This window comes from Crocodylus siamensis, chromosome 8 (genome assembly GCF_052110815.1).
Source record: "Crocodylus siamensis isolate JL-2025a chromosome 8, ASM5211081v1, whole genome shotgun sequence".
NCBI classification, from domain to species: Eukaryota; Metazoa; Chordata; order Crocodylia; family Crocodylidae; genus Crocodylus; species Crocodylus siamensis.
In genome coordinates, this window is record NC_143402.1 from 16,512,297 (window position 1) to 16,530,319 (window position 18,023).

The window sequence follows — 18,023 nt, forward strand, 5'->3', positions numbered from 1 at the left end:
TAGCAATAGTCCTATGAGCTGTTCCTGTGGGCAGAAATCTGCATGGACCCTGCTGGTGTCAACATGGCTCTTTGGGGCCAAAAGGGCCTAGTTCCCAGACTGATGCTGTGTAGAGGCATCAAGATCATTTCCACCACATGGAAAGGAATATGCCAGATGTCTGAAGAGTGACTCATCTGTTTGCTCAAGGAGCAGCATTACTCAACACCGATGGGAAATAACCCTTCCAGGATTGTAATGGAGGAGGAGAGAAGAGGGGCAGAGATGCGTGGTGGGAGGATGACAGCGAAGCTGGGAAAGAGCAGGAGCATCTTGCAGGATCCATCAGGAATATGGAGAATTTCAGGAAAAAGAGATGGAACATGCCAGCAGAAATATGCACTGATTAAGTGACATTGAAATTGCTGGCCCTGTTGTTGTGGCTCTCTGCTGTTTCTCCTCAGAGACACAGCCCCACTGTAGAAATTGTGAATGTTAGTAAATTCTGTTTTTTATTGAATTCCTGCCAAATGCCACCTTGTCCGCATGGATTATTTGTATGTCATGAAGGAAAGCAGCCTATTCACATGGAAGACAGTCCATTACCTTGTTGCTAGAAAAGGATTAGTTGTTAATATTCACTGTACATGGTCATCAGTCTTGTTAAGATCATCTGTGAAGCAGCACAGTTGGACCGTAAAACAAGCCTAAATAATGACTTCTAATATCAATGCCTATTTCAACTAATGAAAATGAAAAGGGGTTGCTATGCTCACATGGGATCAGGAATGTATTCCAGCAATGGCCCAGACCCAAACAGACTACAAGAGCTTCTAGAAATTCACCCAAGTCCCTTGGACCTAGGAACTGAATTGAATTTCTTGAGGATGGGAAATTTGGGATTTACCTTATTTCAAAGGAGAGGTTAAGTGTACTACTTGGGATCAGAGAGCCAGGAGCTATCCCTAGCTGTACCCCTGACTTGCTCTCTGACCCTGGAAGCTTCAGCCATTTGATTTTGAAAGGTGCTGAGAATTGGAGAGTCCTGTGGAGCTCGTATGCTCAATCAGCACCTCTGAAAAACAGGGAGCTCATCTCCTCTCTGACCTTCTGTCTTCACTGAAAGATGGGGGAATGAGATCAACACATGCCACAGAACATTGCGATGGAAGAGCTTCATTCATTAGTACCCGTAAAATATCACTTCTGGCCACTGTCACCCCCTACTTTATACTCATCAGGAGTGGAGCGAGAGTGGCTCCACTGTGGTGTGAATGCTTGTGCACTGTGAGCAACATTTTGGTACATGGACACGTGGTGAGGCACTGTAATACTTAAATTATCTATTACAGACAGGGCCAGATATGTTTAATCTATTCACTGTAATGATGAATGCAGACAATCCACCTTCCTACCAGGAGTTGCTGTGAGAAGGACTGTAAAAACCCTGCAAAGGAAGCAAGGAAATCTGTCCCACTTGCTGGTTCACAAATGGACCTGGAAAAGCTGAGAGTCAGCATTGACTGTTTCAGCTGGCCCTGCTTGAAATGCAGAGCTGAGGCTCACACTATTCTATGCAATCCCTGTAATCTGGTGCTTATACCATCTCTGGGATTTAAAATACTCCCTTCCTCTTCATAAGTTTATTTATCACAATGACACAAAATTCATACTCCAAGGCTGCTCTGCATGTAGCATCCTGTGTATGACCACTGAATACTTAAAATAGCAACGCAAATGATAAATGTTCCTAAAACACCCAGCAGCTGCATTGACCCAGGCAGACTGGACTCCTGGTTTGTAACCATCATAGCACCATGCTCAGAGATCCGACATGGAAATTTTGTTGAAGCATCCATTACAAAATCTGTTGCAGCGAATTGAAGGGCCAGGACCTGCTCTCCAACACAGCGTATGACAACAACACTCTTTGTTCACTCCTTTCATAAAACAGGGCCAGCATCTCTCCATCACAGGCCTATCCCTTGTAATGGGCTAAGTTGTGCACCTGTGAGCAAGCACACACTTCAGCCACAAGCGTGGCTATAGCACATGCAGACATTCCTGTGCTAACTTTCAACCAGCTGGACCAGGTATTGGATAGAGGCACTCTGGCAACCCAGACACCAGCACAGGCTGCACAAGTCAAGCAGGGACCCTGGGAACTTACTCAGGCCACTAGTTCATACTGCTATCACATCCTTGCTACTACTAAAACCCAAGAGAGCTCAGTTGAAGCCAGCTTAGGGGCGTCCAACTGTGGTGCAATCAGCTCTGCAGTGCAGATGGAGCCATATCCTCACACTATGCTGTAGGCATGCCCCCAAGCATCTCCACTGTCTGCACCTGAGTGCAATGCCAGGGGTGTATTGTAAGCCACCTAAGGAGATTTTCCAGAAAAAGGTGCATCTCAGAAGCAGGAGGCTCTGGTTCATGCCTCTTCTTAAGATCATCACATTCCAGTGGGCATCTGTTAAACACTTCCATAGATATAAATAATAGAAATTATGGAAATATATGGCTGGAAGGGCTTTCAAGTGATCACCTAGCTCATCCTCCTCCACTGAGGCAGGATAAGGACATGGACAGATGAATAATACCACCACTTTAAAAGTGGGGGAGATTCACCATTGTTCAAGAGAATCTGTTGTAACTATTTTGTCAGCCTGCTCCTATCTTGTGGTGAATGAAAACTAAACCAAGACAACTTAGCTCTGAGTGAAACAAGGTCAAGTTACCGTATTTTAACTTCACTTACAGTAAGATAGGAGTGGACAGATAAAACAGTTGCAGTGGATCAACTAGAAAGCAGTAAGCCCTCTTCTTCTTTGCAAGATAAATGTTTATCTGCCACACCAAGTATACTTAGGTCATCTCTAATAGCTATTTATGTAGCCTGCTCTTAAAGGCTTCTAACGATAGGAATTTGACAGCCTCCTTAGGTAGCTTCCTGTAGTGCTTCACTATCCATATTGGTTAGATAATAAGAGAAAACAAATCTAAATAGGTATCTTCCTTTCTGCAAATTAGGCTGATTTGTTCTTGCCCTACCTTTGGAGGTCATAGAGAACAACTGATCATTGCCACCTGTCAAGTCTTCACAGCCTGGAAAATTTTTATGTTCTTACACTTGCTTCTATTTTCTAATATTAAACAAACCCAAACCCACTTCTTTCAACCTTTCCTTATAGGTCACTTTTTCTAAATTGCTTGTCATTCTTGCTGCTTCCCTCTGGACTCTTTCCAATTTGTCTACTTCTTTCTTAAATTCAGGTGCCCCAAACTTAACACAGTTCTCCAGCTCACCCAGTGCTTAGCAGAGCAGAGTAATTACCTGCTAGCTCTTATATATGATTCTCCTGTTAATGTCTCCCAAAATGACATTGGCCTTTTTTTCCAAGAGTATTGTGTTTTTCATTCCCAGTGCGGATGCCAACCTAGTTATTTCCCACTTTGTATATGTGCATTTGACGTTTCCTTCCTCAGAGTAGGATTTTCACTTGTCTTAATTGATTTCCATCTTGTTGAAGTCAGACCATTTTTTCCAATGCAGAAAATCATCTGCAGTCTACACCTGTCCTCCAAAGCCCTTACAACCTGTCCAGCTTCTTTGCTGTCTCCAAATTTTTAAAGTCCATTCTCTATTCCTCATCCAAGTCAATAATGAAAATATTGCACTGAACTGTGCTCAGGACAGGTTCCTACAGCACTCTGTTGTATACGTCTTTCCCATTTGACAGAAAACTGTTGATAACTACTCTCTATGTGTGTCTTTTTCAGTTAGTTATATACACCCATCTAAAAGTAGTGTTATCCATACAGCATTTCACTAGTTTGCCTATGTGAATACCACATGGGGCAAGAGTCAAGAAGTATCACATCTACTGCCTCCTCCATTCAGTAGACCAGCTCTAGAAAAGAAGGAATTGACTTGACATAATTTATTCTAGACAAATCCACCTTGGCCATTACTTTTTTACCTTATCAGCCTCTAGGCATACACAATTGTTTAATGATTTTTTTTTCCCTTAATATTGTTCAGATATTGAAGTCAGGCTGACCAATCTATAATTCCCATGGTCCTCCTTTTCCCCTGTTGTAAAGGTAAGTACTGCATTTGACCTTTTCCATTCCTCTGGAAGCTCACCCATCTTCCATAGGTTTTTGAACATAATTGCAAATGGGTCAGGCTGGGGTAGGGACACCAGCCTTCCCCCTATAGTTCACCTACCAACATAACTGCCTGGCAAGTAAGGAGGTTGTATAGAGCATGCTCCTAAACATAAAGGCAGTAGCTATGCTCCCCAGGCACTTGAGAAGACTTTGTGCAGTTCTGCAAAGTAGCCAGCAATAGACTTGTCTCTAGTAGCCACTAGCTGGGCCAAAGCTACTAACATGGAGAACTGGGAAGCCCACATATACTTCCCTCCCTGTGTCCTGCTGTGGAGGGTTTGAAGGTTAAGTGAATATTGGTAAAATGCCATGAGGATGTAGAAGTACTATGGCCATGTGCAATTAATAATATGAGCAGCTCGTGGAGCTGAGCTAATAGTCAAACCATCTGGCCCGGCTTTCTAAGACTGTTCCCAGGGGAAAGATGGAGTTACAGGATGAATACATCCTAGATTTCCATAAGTCAGCCCAAGTCCAGTTAGCTAGAGTATCATGAGATAAAAAACTGATTTCTACTTAAGACCATACCTCATAGACTTCACTCAGGGAAAATCATCTGTTGACTTATAAGAACAGGAGGTTTTGCTGCTTATGGGTCAGGGGAAAAGAAGTTGTGATGACAGAGGAGAAATCATTGCTAGCAGAATACTTGTGTATAGAGAAAGAAGCAGCCAGTGATCTCCAATAAGCTGTGCATGCAGTATGAACAATATTCCCAAACACAGAACAAGGTTCAATCCTTTCCCAATTCAAAATTACAGGTCAGCTAAAATGCTCTCAAGCCTTCACAGCTGGGGCTTCGACTTCAGCTACGGGTTTTGGTCACAGTATTTCAGAGGGCTCCAACTGTGTGAATGTCAGAGTCCCAGAATTTGCAAATCTCTGTTGAGTGCAGAAAAGAGACACTTCACCTTGGCTCTGAATCTTCCCCACACAGAACCCTATTCAGTAATCACAGGAGATCACTTGAGTTTGAGGCTGGTGATATCTGTTGAAGAATCATGAAAGGGCTCAATAGCAGATGAGTGAGGGAAGAAGGGGTTTCGAAAGGCACATGCCCTTTCTTTGTTAACTGCATCTATATTGAAAGCAATATTTCAAGATCCAAAAATACAGCATACACATCTTGTTCATGGGACAAAATCCTTGTATCATAGATCATCCCCTATACTACAGGAACATCTTGTACATGCCTTATCAAGGTTTCTGAAACAAGCATATTGCTTATGGTTTATTAAGTCCAAAATATTATAAGACAAGACTAGGATCATGCAGAGCAAAAAAGTCGCCATTGAAATGATAGGTCCAATACAGGAAGCAGGTTTATATAAAACAGGTATGGATGTGAAGTTTCACAGAGGTTACATTTTAAGCAACTCTTGATCCTGCACCCCTAAATTTTCAACAGCTGTTGGCAAATGGCATCAACTGGCAAAACTCATGCATTTCTCCAAGAAGATTTGATCTTGCACGTCTCTTGGTATGCATGATTCTTTTTATTTTGGCCAGCTCAAGGAAGACAATAAGGAAGAAGCCTTACATGTATCTTAGTGACTTAGGGGCCATTCAACCAGCCAAGTATTTACCAGACTCAGCTGGAAAATTGCAGCATTTTCTCAAATGCATTTATCTTTATTATACCCTGCCAGAGAGAAAACAAGAAATATGGGACTGGCCCTCCAGCAAACAGTGGTGCTGCTCTGCAATGGGACAGACAATTTACTGCAACATCATCAAAGGAAAAATAACTGGAGCAGAGAAGAGCAGATCTACTGATAGGGAGATAGGGCATTTCATTTCAGCTGTGCCTGCCAGCAGTGTGTGTGTCAGGGGTCTCAGCATTTCAATTATACACTTGCCTTTTTCCAGGGGCTCATAACTCAGCTGTAAAAATGCATTCCTAGCTAAGCAAGACCTATATGCTTTCACCTGCAAGGCTATCTGCTTGGGATCTGCGGGGTAAGTGAAGACGGTTTGTTTATAAAGAATTTTTCAAAAAAAAATCCAGTGAACAAATTTGGGGTCAATCTCTCTCTATAGATTCCTGTTCCTTCAGACTCAGTTTGTCCATGCTGCAGGGTAATGGGGGGATTCAGTGTCCATGGTGTAGGCTGTGTGACTGCCAGGCTTGCTATCGGGGGTAATAATGCACTAAAAAGGAAAGAGGAAACCAAATCAGAAAGAAATGAATTTGAAAGGCTTGACTTAGCTTTTTGAGAGGGAAGTTCATTTTTTCTTAGTCTTTGTCAATTCTGGAAACTGAAACCCCAGAAGAATGGATACAATGCAGGCAGTGAAGCCATCCCCCAAGCCCACGGTGCCTTCACTTGTGTCTCATATGCTATCTGTACCCGTAGACAAGGCATTCAGTTCTTGTGGCTCAGTTCAAGCCTTGGACAATCAGTTCGGACTTCCATTATGTAGTGGACACTGTCTTATTCTTTCTAGTGCATGCAGGTCCACTAGAAAGTAGTCTGAGAAGCAAAGTTCATTTTGGGAATCAGTCTTCAATGGAAACGGCTTTCTTATTGATGTGCAACCCTACATGGACACAGAGAAGGCAAGAAAGGGTAGGTGGGTATGTGTGTGTGTGCACACGCATGTGTACACACACGCTTGCATGTATATGTGCACACTTGCATGTATGAACACAAGGGATGCTTATAAATAATTTTCCATATTAGCACAAAATCTATGCACCATAGCTGAAAGAGTGGAGCAGGAAGAGCTCCTTCCATGTCCTGCTGATTTATTCCCTTTTCTCTCTATCATGCGTGCCGAGATGCAGGATGGAGCCCACTCTTCTAATTGCCACACTAAAATGTACCACTCCTCCATTGCCCACTGTGACTCAGTGGACACCACCTGCCCACTAAAGAAAGTGGCCTGCCTTACTATTAGCTTGCTTAGGCTTGCCAGATTGCTCTCCCACCTGAACGTGTCCCTTGTCCCTTTCCTGAGGAGGGAAACATCTTCTCCCACTGCAGTGAAATGGCTGGTGAGTGCAATACGTGCTGCTGGCAGAATTGTGCCTCAGTACTGTTGTCATAAAAGGCAAATGGGAGAGATAGAAAATGATTTTACAAAATAAAACAAAGAAAATCGTACTGTCTCACTTCCCTCCAAGGGCCGTGTCTCTCTGCCACCCTCTCAGACCACACCTACCCAGGTAATAGACTTATCCTAATATGTTTTTGACTCGGATAGTAAATGTAAAGGGGTCACAAGTATTTGGGGATTTAAATAATTGGCTGCTGGTCTGCAACTGATTGAGGTACATTGGTCTAATGGTTTAATGAGTAGACTGAGGTTCCTGGGATGTCATCTTGACTGCCACTAATTTGTTCTGTCACCCTGAGTAGGTCACTTAGACCTCTCTGTGTTTGGAGTCCCACTTCTGTAAAGTGGTGAAAATAACATTGCTCTGCCTCACAGCTGTGGCGCTTAATGCACTGTGTGCAATGCTTTATAGTTCTCAGGTGGGAGATGCTACTACATGTGAATTATGGCTTCATAACCACAGGTGAAGCTTTGCCTTGTTTCACAGGAAAGAGCCAATACAGTGTCTTTCAATCCGAAGCTTAGGAGCAACATTTCTAATTCCATTTCACGAGACATCAATGCCAATCACGAGCCATTGATGCCAATAAGGAATACAATCACAGTGGTCTCCTCCTGTAAAAGATGCTTTCATCCCACAGACAGAAGGAATTGTTTAGGCTGTTGCTCATTAAGTCTGCAGTGAGGTTTTTCTAGCAAACACACCATTAGGTGTTAAATAAAGCCCTATGCACTCTCCAGAGACTATGGAAAAGTTAACTGATTTCTCCTCCAGGGTTAAGATTTACTTCATGTCTGGCTGCTGTGTACATAGCTGAGTCCATTTGCTGCCCGTTAGCTCTAAAGGGTTAAAGAAAGGCTTGCACAAACTTTGCTTGTAGTGTAGCTTGCAGCCTCTGCTTTCCCTCTCTCCCCTGATGAGGTATAGCAGTGCTGGAAGAGAGCTACCTTGCCTTCTACAATCTAACTGTTGCCTACAGCAGCCAAAGGAGGGAACTGGCTGGCTCAGACTGCTTCCATTCAAGCATTCAGGCACTTGAATAGAAGACTTTCCCCTCCTCTCTCTTGTTGCACGTGAAGGATGAATATCAGCATTTATGCTCTTAAATCAGGCTGTCAGTTGGCATCTCAAGAGCTGGAATAAGAGTCATCCCTGACTACTGTGTTGCAAAACCTTCAGTTCAAGAGCAAAGAAGAAAGTGCACTTGTGCTTTTTGGGAAGAAAGAAAATATCTTGGCTCCAGAGACGAATCTTTCTTCAAAAACCTGTTTATCCAAAGGGAGATAGATGTTCTTAGGCAGATCATCGGCAAGTTCATCGTCTGAACCAGATACTTTCATGCTTAGCCCCAACAATTCTGCTTGCTTTGAAAGGTAATTATGCTTTTAAAATTCTCATCTATTATCATGCAGGCTGGTATAGCTGAGGCTCTGACATGTTATTTTACACCTTACTGTGAAAACAAAAATATACCATCTGCCTCTGAAAAACAAAACCGCTTTTAAATCCCTACTGGAGAAAAGGCAAGACATAGGTGGAATTGATATTTTAAATGCTTTTTGTACTTATTCAATATTGATTTTTTTTTTTTTTTTAAGTACAATCTATCTATAATGCATACTATAGTGCTTGTGTTCAATACCAGATCTTTCTGCAGTGGCCAGCCAAACAAATGAAGGTTGAACTACTAGATTAAGAAAACCCACGAGTGGCTTCAGATTACCCCTCTTGCTACAAAAGTCATTCTGCTTATTTCTATTCTCAGCTCTTTCTGCTAGTTTTAGTATTAGGTGGGACTGCAAAAACAGCTCCCCAAGGCTGCCCCCAGTTTCAGAGATGCTTCGTTAAGTCTTAAAACTTCCTGATTACAGAAACTAAAGGGGAGCATCTACCTGGATAAGAGCATTTTCTGCAGCTGTAGATTAGTCTCATCTTGCCCTACAGATTTCCAATCAATTTCTATTCCTATAATACGCTGTAAGGTATGGAGTGGGTTAGTGCTGGGGTATTATTACAAACTGGCCGAATGCTAAGTTGCCAAGATTGCTCAACTCCTTTTGGCTCCACCTTTGGGGTGTATGAGGTCAGCTCCTTTCAGGACATGGCCCACTGTTCTTTCTCTCTCTGCTACATACTTTGAGGGCACAATCATGTGATGATATTTTGTACCAAGCTACCACTTCTGGTACTACTATTATTTTTTAGACCAGGTAACTAGCTTAATTTAATCCTCACTCAAAACTAAATTATCTCATTTTAATAAAAGTCTCTGGAACCAAGTTTTCACCCACTGAAGTCAATGGCAGCCAAGAGTACTCTATGCCTCTCAGGACTGGACTGGACTGTCCCAGTAATGAAGAGACTGTTAAGAAGTAAGTTTTGATGAGCAATTTGGATCTTAGGGGATTTGGTTTCTACTTCCATTTAATAAACATCTACTGAACATTTTTTGATTAAATTGGATGCTCCCGAAGGTAGATGGAGAGACCTTCTTATTCTGAGTCAAACAGCTGCAATCTTAACTTGCATTATAGATTGGTTTTGTGAAACATCTTTCCTTATCAGATTGGCTTACCTACTTCTATGTGCATTCAGCCTCCACTGCTAGGTAGCAGGATGAAGTGTTGCAGAAAACAGCTTGAAATATTGTACCATCAACTTCTGTGAAAATAAAGGAAACTTTTGCAAAAGTCAAGCAACTGGTCATTTGTCCAAAGAGACAATGACAACAGAATTTCAAATTCCAGTATTTAAATCTGAAATTCTTTTTATGGGGCATGATGGTAAAGGAATCATCTCTGGAAAGGGCAGAGTTAATTTCTCAGCTTTCAACAGTTCAAATAACGGAAGTCCCTTGGTTGTTACCAACAATTCTGTATTAAAACATTTATAGAAATAAAATCCAGGCTAAATTTCCACTATTAATAATCTCCAACATTAATCTCTCCCTTTTATTAATAACTGCCCAGTAAAAGTTCATTAATTTTAAGGTCTTGGTTTGTAATTAATGATTGTGCCCTAAATTCCAGATTAATGTCCTTCGCCTCAAACAGCCTAATTTCTAAGTAGGTAAAGCCATTAGCCGCTCTTGTCCTTAGGGACAGAAGCAGGCTCTGGATTTCTCTACTTGCTAAGTTATCAGCAGAAATGGGGCAAGGGCAATGTTCTGTGCTTTACTCAAAGAATGTGTTAGACTGCATATCGATCGCACTTCATTACAGGCAGAGAAGTCGTATCGAACTACAGTGGGTATAAATGGACAAGCCCCTTCCATGTCTTATTTCTTACCAGGCCAACATAGTGAAGCTTGTTATATGGATCCTTCCCTGCTAGTTTTCTCCCTAAGGCCAGCTACAAATTCATTTATGCTCTCCCTTCTCAGCTGTCTCCTCTTTTTCTTTTTCTCCTATTAAGGACTCATAGCAGGCATAGCCCACTAGGGCAGAAAGTAAATTAAGGATGGAAAAAGTGCAGCACTTTAGTAACTTGAGACCTTCTGTTTTCAAGGGCACCTTTTCATAACGAACAGGTAATTAATGCCATGGTCCACATTTCCAAAGTCACCCATAACTTGGTGTCTCAGATCTCTAGTTCTCAAAAACACTAAAAAAGGACCTGATACCCCCACAGGGCTAGGCACATGCCCCCGTGGAAACCAAATACCTCCAAGCTACCTCAGTTTGGGCTCCAAAAAATGGAGACACCCAGAAATCACTCTTAGTTGGAAATGATGAAACATGGAAATCCAAGAATATTTGGTTTGGTTCGGTAGAAGTGTGTTTATGTAATTTTTGGTTTTTTTGGTTTTGGCTTGGAGAAAGCAATGGGAGAGGGCTGTGGTAGAGAAGAAATGACAGAGGATTTTGAAGTGCTGAGAGACAGATTCCTCCTAATCTGTTTGAGGTCAATTTAGCACTTTGATTTTAACCTTCTGCTCCCAGGAAGATGGGTGATTACTTGCTGATAACTCGCCTTATTATAAAAACACAGTCATTAAAGGCACACTGTTTTTCTAAGATCCAATCCATGTCTTTCCTTATTTCTTAGGAATTTGGCAGGTTAGCTATAAAAAATCACTTGACATAAAATGTGACAGTCTGAAGTAAATAACTTACATTAATTACTTGGGCAAAACTAGCTGCTTCTGTCTTGGCAGTCCAGATGTCTTATGTTGCTGATGGGAGTTTTGAGGGAGATTTGCAAAAGCATTGAAGGGATTGAGGATTTAGGAGTCCTGCTGAACTTTAATAGGACTTGCTTTTATGTGCTTTTCATTTCCAATACTCCCCTTTCACTCACTGTCCTGTAGGAATCCAAAATACTAGGGAATCTGTTTCACACATTCAACTTAACTCTTACTAAGTGCAGTTAAAATGCAAACAAATTCGCCTTCAAGCAGTTTAGCATGTATTAAGTGCCCTCACGGCATTGCAAAGTTGTTCCCTTTCAGACATGGGTCATCTCCTAACACGAATACATCGCAGCACCTCAGTAACTTCCAGCTCTTGCAAGTCAACATGTGACAAGGCCCTTAATCCTTGAGGCCCAGTAGCAATCCTGCTCCCATCGGGTTAACTGAGAAACAGCACTCCCTGGGCAAGGGGAAATTGTGCTACAGAAACACTACCGCTGACACTTCAGCTTCAAGCATATAGGCTGCCAAACACAAATCACCCAGGAACAACGGGCTTACTCCCCAGGCTAACTGGAAACGTGGTTTTCTTCCACGTTTTTTTCCGTTAATTCATGTGGCTTTTGTAGGAGGCTGACTCATTTGCAGCCCTTAGAGCTAATGGGCTGGCAGGAGTTAGAGCAGCAACTGGGACTATGATACCAGCGTACCTCCCTCCGCGCCAGGGCATAGAGCAGCGCTGCTTTACACTTATAACACAGGCTCCAGCGGACCACACCAGCAGCACAGCCCAGCTCGGCCGTCGTACTATCAGGCACAAGCTGCCCGATATTCCTTAATTTATGTCATCATTTCAGTACTGTTTGAAACTAAGGGGTATTCCAGCAAGCCTGGAAGTGAGGTAAAGGCAGTTATGCCAGCATCAGCCCACTCCCACCGCCCAAAAATACAGGGTCGGGGGAATGTAGCCACTCTGCCTCAATTCTTCCACATAGTCTTCAGCCATGTAGATGGCTACGGCTTGAAATAGAGTTCGCCCCCTACCCCCACAGTAACAGAGTCCCTTGGTGAGAATCCAGCAGCAACACAACAACAGGTATCCATTCAGCCCAGCCAGGCTGAGCATTCAGCACCCTCCTCGGCACCCAGCCACAGGCTCTTATCAAACTGCCAGGCCAGGCAAGGCCTGGTCTCTCTTATCAAAATACCAGGTTGGAAGTTGCCCAAACAATTCCTGGCCCTAACCGAGCTTCTTCCCCGGCCACCAGAAACCACCTATTAGTTCATCTTTCAACTGCTTACAGTTGCTAGGTTCCCTCCTCCTTCCCATTTCCTAAACCCAAGAGCCAGCCCGGATGTAGCAAGGCAGGACTAAACCTAGGGGTGCTCTTTAACCCCTCTTTGGTCAGCATGGGGTTTGCACCCCATGACGAGCACTTTCAGAGGACGTGTTACAGAACGAACCCTTGGGCCAGTTTGGCAGTAGCACCGAGAGGACCTGCAGGGAATTTAAAATGTACTGCTCTTCCTCCAGAAGAGCATAGGGCACCAGCTTATGCACAGAAATGGTTGAAAGCTTTTAAGCAGAACCACTTTCTGGCAGAAAATGCCATGTGGTCAAAACCAAGGCGTTTTGCAAGAACAGGTCAATTTTAGTGAAATTTCCAGTGGAAAAGGACTGAATCAAATTGTTTAGACTTCCTGTTTCATTTGGTCTTTTATGCTCTACTGCAGCGTTTGTTACGTGGCAAATACTTCACATTATGTTATAATCCTTCAACGTTATCCAAGCAAAACATTTTTACTTCTTCAATATGAAACCTTTGGACATTTCTGAATCAATTTTATTTCTGAATTTCTGTTCTGTGAGCAATTTCGACGTGTTGATTCTCTGTTCCAGCTCAGAACAAGAATTAATTTGGAAATGTCAAGATCTGCATGGGACAGAAATGACTGGAAATGGTATTTCTATGTAAGGGAAATACGTGTGGGTGCGCACACAGGCACAGTTCCTACCTATGGTTTCAGCTAAGTACCTAGTACCTGTGATCTTAGCTAAGATAAGACTTGCAGGGCTCCATATATAGGAAGTTAGTAGGATTTTGCAGGCACTTCTCCATCCACAAGACTGAATGCTGGACTAGGAATTCTTTGTGAAATAAGCAAAGTAATAGTATCCTTCCTCTAAAGGTATAATGTGCCTTTATTTACACATAATGTTTTTCCTAGTCTCTGGATACTTTACAGGATCACGTCAATTGATTCACTTAATCATTTCTTTACAATTCCTAGCAAATGCAGGAATCAGCACTCTAAACACAGATCAGAGCAGACATCAGTTTCACATCATCTTTTATCTCTGTCACTCTACAAGCTCTGTTTAACAGTTGTTTTTATTCTCTCCTCTCACTGTTTTTTCCTTTTAGGAAGGCTGATCTCTGACTGGCCCTAATGAAAGAATCATTTAAAGGTGGGAAGCAGACAAGACTTGATATTCTTTAAACTCTGTTTAAATCTACTCATTGATGCTCCTAACTAGGAAAAGCAGAGATCATCAATCAGATAAGCAGCGATAAAACAATCCTGCCATACTGCTTAAGGATAAATCATCTGCAGTGTGATCAGTTGGCAGAAAGTTCACTTTGTTTGCTGAAAAAGGAAAGCCTGGAAAGAACAAAGCCTTACAACAACTCAGATGTCAGTCCTAGAAGATGACTGAAGCATTATATCCTCTGGAGAGATTTGGGCAAAATAAAAACCCCGTGGTAACATGAAACGTGAGATTTGATTATTTTTTTTTGTCACTGTAACTAATAGGACATGTGAGAAATGACTCCCAAAGGCTCTTCTAGGGCAATCTGCTTAGCTCAGTGGGCTGGCATCCTCAGCACCAACATCGATATCCCTCTTTTTTCTGCAGAGCACTGGTGAGAACTTCTCCATCCTTCAGGTGTAAGTGCCCTCTCTGCACAGCTCTGCATGAGCCTGGTGAGGAAAGGCAACATGTTTACTAGTGAATAGAGAAAATGGACAAAACCTGACAGTGAGCAATGACTGAGATTTATTTTAAATACCGTGGGAATCTAACTGGCCGCTCCCACTTCCCAACTCTGGCTACAGAAGTAGATACGACCACAGACAAATATTCCAACTTGTACATGTACGTGGGTTTATTCCTGACACTCCTCGCCATTCTTCTCATCCTGCTCTTCACCATGCTGTTACGCTTGAAACATGTTATCTCCCCAATCACTACTTCGCCAGAAAGCACAGAGAATGTCCAGCAGTTCACAGATGTGGAGATGCATGGCAGGATTCCTAGCACGTAACGCACCAGAAGGAAAAATGCTGGAAGAAAGAATTCTTCAGGTCAAGAATCGCTTCCTTTTGGTCAAATGTACAGAGTGGGGAATGGCAAGCTTTGTCTGCCTGTGGTTGGGTATCCAAGAGGACTGCAAGCAACATGTTTTGAAAGGTTTTATTTCAGTGAGAACAGAGGAAGACACTTGTCCTAAAGAAAATCAGAAATATAAAAGCCTATTTGCTGTCAGGAAAGAATCAGATCCCTCCAAACAGCCTTGCAGCAAATATTTAAAGCTACCATAATAACAGCCAAAAAGCAAAGAGAAACTTGAACATTTCCCGAAAGATATATCCACTGAGCTATCTTCCCATCTATTATAGGAACACATTTCTTGTATGTAAAAAGAGCGGAGACAACAACATTTTTTGTCACACAAGCTTACTGAGTACACCAGGCACATACAAAACTGAAGAGTGGCTTCTGAATCCCCTGACTTCCATCCTATGCCAGAAGGAAAAGCTTTCCAGAAGAAAAGTGTTTTTTTTTTCTACTCAGCATAGCAGATTTGCAAAATGCAGCTTCAGAAATATATAAATGTTCGCTTAATGAAATATGCATCACATATTGGGGCTGTTAATTACTTTGAAACATTAAAAATCAAATGGTGGATAGTGCATGTAAGCTATCAAAAGAAGAATGTTGATTAAAAATGAAAGAAACTAAAGGCAAAATGGTATTTGCACAAAACGAGCAGTACTTGAAAGGAAAACTCAGGGGCAGGTTGCCTCTACATCCCTGCCCTTCCTTTCTAGGAATTGAGTTGCCTGCAAATATGCTTATTTCTTTCAACTTTCCAGTATCTCTCAATGATTAAAATGCTAGTTAACATTTGTGAATTAAATTAATATTGTTGATCTTACTAGGCCCAAATTTAGCACAACCTTTTCCATGTTGGGTTATCCTCCTAATGCTTCTCCTCCTCCCCTGTAACAAAGACTGAAAAAATGCCAGCACCCAGAACCTGGCACTGCAATAATGAATCAGCACACGTAGCTTTGTACTTTAGAGTTATCTTAAATAACTGAATAGTTTGCATGTAACTTTAAAGAAAAGCCTGTGAGCACCATAAAATAGGTGTGAGTTTCAAGACCTTGGCAGACCAGTTGGAAAAGAAAGAAAAAACTATATTAAAAGTATGAAATGATACACAGGCAAAGTCCTTCTAGTTTCTTTATATTTAAATGTACACTACCCTCTGTTAAATAAACAGGGACTTTCTTCATGTGGATCAGAAAAATGAGCATCCAATATGACATATCAATAATGTTGGTGATGTTGGCACCACTATCCCTTGCAAGAAGCCTTTTAGCTAGAGATAATCTCAAACTCATCTGTACAGGTCATCAGTTTTGACTAGCATAGTTTTTACTCTAGTCTAAATCTAGCCTAGTGATAAAGCTCCCTGGTGCTTTCCACTTTTATATACAATCATTTGCCAATTCCCCTCTCTCTAAGGGCCTAGAAAGTACAAACTCCCCACACACAAACAGTGCTAAAATTAGAAATGACACTGACTCCACAGCCCTGTGATAATAACATGAACTGGTTCTTCCAGGGCTTCAGAAACTGCAGTATCTTTATTTACATTCTCCAACTGGGCTGTTCTGGACTGGGTGTTTGCCTCCTTCATCTGTCTCGATAGGAAAAGATGGTGCGCTACATCTACGCTGGACATGTCTGCCTTCCATCAAGGACTAGCGTTGTTGCCACTGCTGTTCCTACTAGAATATTGTTTAAAGATCGCTTCTGCATATTAAATGGTATCATGGTCAATATGGCTTCTTGTATATACAAAGTACCCCAAGAAAGGTGAAGTCAACATGCAAAACACCTAGTGGAGTGGCTGCATGAGCAAATCCAACAGTTAATATGCTTTCAGCAATAACACCTATCCAGCCCTGGACATTAGAACACACTTACCTGGAAGCTTATGGTAGTCCAGGAGACAGGCCAGCCTTAACCCTTGAGCCAAGGGGTCATCACTTGACTATATAAGATGTCAGTTTTATTTTTCCTCTGAGGAATGGCATCTCTAGCAGTGCAGCATTAGCCTGATGTACCAAGGAGCCCAGGTTCTGCTTGCTGTGGGATGTAATCTTGGCATGCCATACTGCCACCAAGTCATACTGCCTTGGACATCTAAAAAGGATATGCAAAATGAGTTTACTTATTCTTTTTGTTTAGCAACAAGAGCACATAATAATGCAAGTTAAAGTATATATTTATCTAGCACAATCTTAACTTCATTGCCATCTTTTCTATGGCATTTCTGAAAGGGTACCAGACCCTTCCTATACCCTTGTAATGATTGCTAATCTAAAACAGGAAGAGAACAATTCAGACATGACAGCTGCACATGGAGGGAATGTCCTACCTCCGAGAGACCCAGGACCGAACTGCACATTGTGCTAAATGGTCTACATGCCATTAGGTGTAAAGCAAGATGACAGAATCAGATTACCCAGTTCTCAAGAGTGGGCAGCAGGATTGTGCTTCTGCTTTTTCTGTTAAAGTTCCTTTAGAGTTCCTATAAGCGTTAACAAGAGTTCCTTAATTGTTGAAAAATAAATTTCATGAATATATTGTACATAAAGGATCGATCCATTTTATATGAGATTATAGTTATATCATAGAATATATTTGGGCAGATACTATATTTCTAAATAACACTGCCAGAAAAGGCAGCCTTTACTACCAACAGATATCTTTACTCTTCCAGTGTTTTGTGTCTCCGTTTCAAGCAGAACGTAGCTCAGTATACCAGATACCCTGGTATGGTCCCTCGACAGGATATTTACAAGAGCTATACGTATTTCTGTTAGAAAGAATATATTCACAGTATGTGTACTAGTTGTCTTTACACAGCTAGCAATTTTAAAGTCGGCTTTTCTCATTAAAAATGTTCTCCCATTTTGAGCCTTTTGGATTTTTTTTTTTATTCCCACTTGTAATTTTCAGGAGCACAGGATGCCTAGGGAACAAGACTGCTGAAATTGCTGTCACAATTGTAATTAAGTTGACAGAACTGGATGGACTTTGGCATTATTTTGGTTATGTTGAATCATAACTGCAGTTGAAGCATGGAGTCATGGGCACTGTAATGCCGTGGGTGTAATTTCATCACCCTCCCATCTCCCCAAATTGGTGTGCTTCCCACTTGTCCATCTGCTAAAACAGTTTTTCTAAACATAAAGAGAAATAGTATAAAACCATTGTGAATCATCTGGTGGCTTTGTCCTTTTGCCATCATACACCTACGGCCAGATTCTGCCTCACGTAGAGTAAAGTACTAGCTTCCAGTGCTCCCACTGATT

General features: G+C 41.9%; 1 protein-coding gene across 3 annotated transcripts in view; it reads left to right on the forward strand.

The window, feature by feature from the left end:
- SERTM2 (serine rich and transmembrane domain containing 2) overlaps nucleotides 1-17,613 on the forward strand; it is a 55,255-nt gene extending 37,642 nt beyond the window's left edge. Inside the window, exons 1-2 of one of the 3 annotated variants that reach the window (XM_090061190.1) lie at nucleotides 5,961-6,111; nucleotides 13,772-17,613. In XM_090061190.1, coding sequence (XP_089917316.1) covers nucleotides 14,396-14,674 — 279 coding nt within the window. In that variant the 5' untranslated portion in view covers nucleotides 5,961-6,111; nucleotides 13,772-14,395 and the 3' untranslated portion in view covers nucleotides 14,675-17,613. Of the gene's footprint in view, nucleotides 1-5,960; nucleotides 6,112-8,151; nucleotides 8,587-13,771 lie in introns of those variants that run through there. The other 2 variants (XM_090061189.1, XM_090061191.1) reach the window with 2 other exon arrangements.
- Nucleotides 17,614-18,023: the final 410 nt, after the last annotated feature.